The 3,373-nt window shown below is 32.8% G+C and overlaps 1 protein-coding gene across 1 annotated transcript in view; it reads right to left on the bottom strand.

The window, feature by feature from the left end:
* LOC107732734 (E3 ubiquitin-protein ligase HACE1) overlaps window positions 1–1,762 on the bottom strand; it is a 24,929-nt gene extending 23,167 nt beyond the window's left edge. The window contains exon 1 of the mRNA XM_016544151.1: window positions 1,740–1,762. Within this exon, the coding sequence (XP_016399637.1) occupies window positions 1,740–1,762 (23 nt within the window). The remainder of the gene's footprint in view (window positions 1–1,739) is intronic.
* Between the last annotated feature and the right edge of the window lie 1,611 nt (window positions 1,763–3,373).

Below are 3,373 nucleotides of genomic sequence, written 5' to 3'. Positions count from 1 at the left end.
GACATGTCTTTTTTTCTGAAAACAAGACAATATTTTTTACTTGTCTAGAAAATCCTTCTTGATTTAAGAATGTTTAGATATTTTGGCTGGAAACAAGACAAAAAATCTAAGTAAGAAAAGCATTTTTTGCAGTGCAGTCAAATTAAACATCAACAATTAATCTTTGCACGGCACAAAAGAGCACAAATGTGGAATATTTACAGACCTTTTGACAAGACTCAGAGGTGGCATTAATGCACAATGTCATAATGTCATAATGTCAATGTTATGAGATTAATGTTTTAAATATAAAGTTTTGAATATAGAAATGTTAAAGATTTAAATGACTCAATTTATACTTTAAAATGAAACTGAAACCGCCAGTAGGTGGCAGCAAGTCAAAGTCTTGGTTACTGATTCATTTATTCAATCGATTTGTTCAAACAGCTGATTCATTTAGGAACAAAGCAAGTGACTCTCTATATGAATGGGTCATTTAATCATTGACTCACTAGATTTGTTCAAAAATGCAGATTCATTCATAAACTAAACACCGCTGTGTTTGAATGGAGATGCGTAGCGGCTCAGCTGTGAATTTGTTTGGAACTATTTTGTTGACAATAGAGCACAATCAGACAACAGTATTCCTAAAATGTAAGTCACTTTAATATTAACTTTTGTATAAAATCAAAAATGTATAAAACTGTTGTATAAAATCAATATCACATTTGCTAACTTTATCATTAAAAAGCTGTCACCCGTCTTAGTTCATCGCAATCTCACAAACTTGCATTTTAATTAATGAAGCTCTCAACACTGCACACTGAATTTATTATTTACATCGTCGCTACACTTTGTTTGTTATAATGAATGACAAACTGCAGTCTGCTTTCACGATCTGTTCTGTGAGGAGCAGGACGCGCAACGATAGAGAAGCATCTCTATTGGCTGCAGTCTGCAGGTATTATGGCAAAAGACGACATTGCACAGCTAACCATATTCCGCTACGTTTTTAGTCTACATTATGCTACGTTTTATATACAGAACTGGGATCGCTTTCGTAGACTTCTGAATGGATAAAATATAGAAATCACTTTAATTTCACGCAGTTCGAAGTTCCCATGAAAGGGAATTCTGATTTTTTTTTTTTTTTTTCATTTTATAGTGAATTATATAATTCTAAATTTGATCTATGTAATTGTGAAGATTTATTTCCAATAATTAATCAAAACATTCCTATTATTGATAAAGAATTTCAAGACTTGAAATCAAATATAACCTCTCATGAGATCAAAAATTCCCTTCTTGGAATGAAAAAAAAAAAAGTGAAAGCACTAATAGACGGGTTGACCGTACAATTTTATTTACCTTTTTGGATTGAAAATATTCTTTATAATATGTATAATGAATGTATTAATTGTGGTCAAATGCGATGGTGCTCCGATCAGGACTTTTGGAGTCGTTCGCCGATCGTCGATCACTGGAAGCAGTTTCTGCCGATACAATCACCGATATGACCACTTTTTGAAGCCTTCTTTTTATCATGTATGACATTTTTCGAAAATATATAATTATCTCACCTAAATGTTTGATCATGCAGCACATTTTTGTTTTTACAATGGGGAAATTGTTGCACAAAAGCTTACACTCAGCACAAGTCTGATTTCTTGAGCTGTATGTGAGGCGGCCTTATGTGTGTGCGCTTGAGTGTGCATGAGCGCACCGTCTCTAGGAGAGCGCGCGAGTGCTAGTTTACTCACCATTCATCTCCCATATCCGTCATATCCTCTGCTCTGCTGTCTATTTGCATTCAGTTCTGTTAATAAAGTGTTTTGGATTGTTTTGAAAACTTACCGATCTGTCCAGTGTGTTTCCCTGATACTTCTACTATGATGAAACAGGATATAATTTTATTAATTGCTAAACCTGATAAAGAACCACATTTGATAGAAAATTGGAGACCGATCTCTCTTTTAACAGTTGATTATAAACTAATTATAATTATTTGCACTAATGTATTTAGACATACAGTAACTGATAATTTCCCATAATGCATTGGAAATCTACGGTAACATACTGTAAACCGTGTACACAGTACGGAACTGTTGAGAATACAATAATACTATGAAAACAACAAAATCTACAGTAACATAATGTACACAGTTTATACAGCAAGAAAATGTTGAGAAAAACAGTGTATTACGTGAAAATTTGCTAATAGGCTACGGAAAATAAGATTATCAGCGAGTATCAAACAGGCTTTCTAAATGGTCGTCACATAACTAATATTAGATTAGTGCTTGACCTTTTAGATTATGCTAAAAATATAGAAGATGGTGATAAAATATTTGGGATTTTTACAAAGTGTTCGAAACGATTGAACACAAATTCTTGTTTCAAACTATAAAGCTTTTTTGAAACAGGATTTTTTTTTAAGTAGTATGTTTTACACAGATATTAATATTTCTTTGATACTTAATACATCCACCTTAATCATGGAGAATGTCAAGGTTGTCCAATTTATGTTACATTGTAATATTATGTGTAACATTACATTGTGCTATATGCTTTGTTTCTTTATATGTTAATAATATTAATAATAAACTATTCAAAGCATATGTTAAGGTCTTTCTGGCTTAAATGTTATAACACATTTTATATTGACAACTTAAATGTATTTAAACACTACTGGGGGAATGTTTAAAGTAGCATATTACAGTATTGTGTTGTCACAAAAAGTAAATAATTATGCAAAAAATCACTTTTAGGTATTCTAAGAGATTTTGATTACTAACAATCTCAAAAGAAGTTGATTAATAATATTAGCTTGGTGTAGTAAATTTAAAATAAAGCGTAACGATGGGGGAGATATACACCTTAAGAACAATGTCTTACATTTTGTTTTCCAAATTTACTTTTAAAATGTGTAACTTATTTAGTTAAAGGTTTAGCATGTGCAGGATGATGATGCATCAGTGTTAAACATTCTATTAAATAGAAAATTTGAAGGGGGCCAAGGGGGTGGGGGCCGTCTGGATCTCTTTCTGGGGGGACCTATACAACTAGAACTTAAATTGAAATCTAAAATCTAAAAGGTTAACATTACTGTTGTCTGTCAATCAATTAAAAAAAAAAAATGCACATATCCTATTTTCTCTAAACTCTTTACGGTCATTTAAGACTTTATAACTCATTTAAAACTACGTTTATGAGGTAACTCGCCAAAACCACGTATTTAGACAATTGTGTGTGTGTTTTCGTCCGTTGAAGCGCTACTGGTGCGCTGTCTAAGAGCGGCTGTGTACAGCTGAACGAGCAGCCTTTCAAACTATAGCTTACTTCACTGCACCGTTTAGGCGGCGTAACCCCAGGTATGTGTCGCCACATTCTCGGG

The sequence above is a fragment of the Sinocyclocheilus rhinocerous genome, unplaced genomic scaffold, assembly GCF_001515625.1.
Source record: "Sinocyclocheilus rhinocerous isolate Xijiao unplaced genomic scaffold, SAMN03320098_v1.1 scaffold369, whole genome shotgun sequence".
NCBI lineage: Eukaryota > Metazoa > Chordata > Actinopteri > Cypriniformes > Cyprinidae > Sinocyclocheilus > Sinocyclocheilus rhinocerous.
The sequence above is the reverse complement of the archived record's forward strand: the minus strand, read 5'-3'. Positions and strand labels throughout refer to the sequence as shown.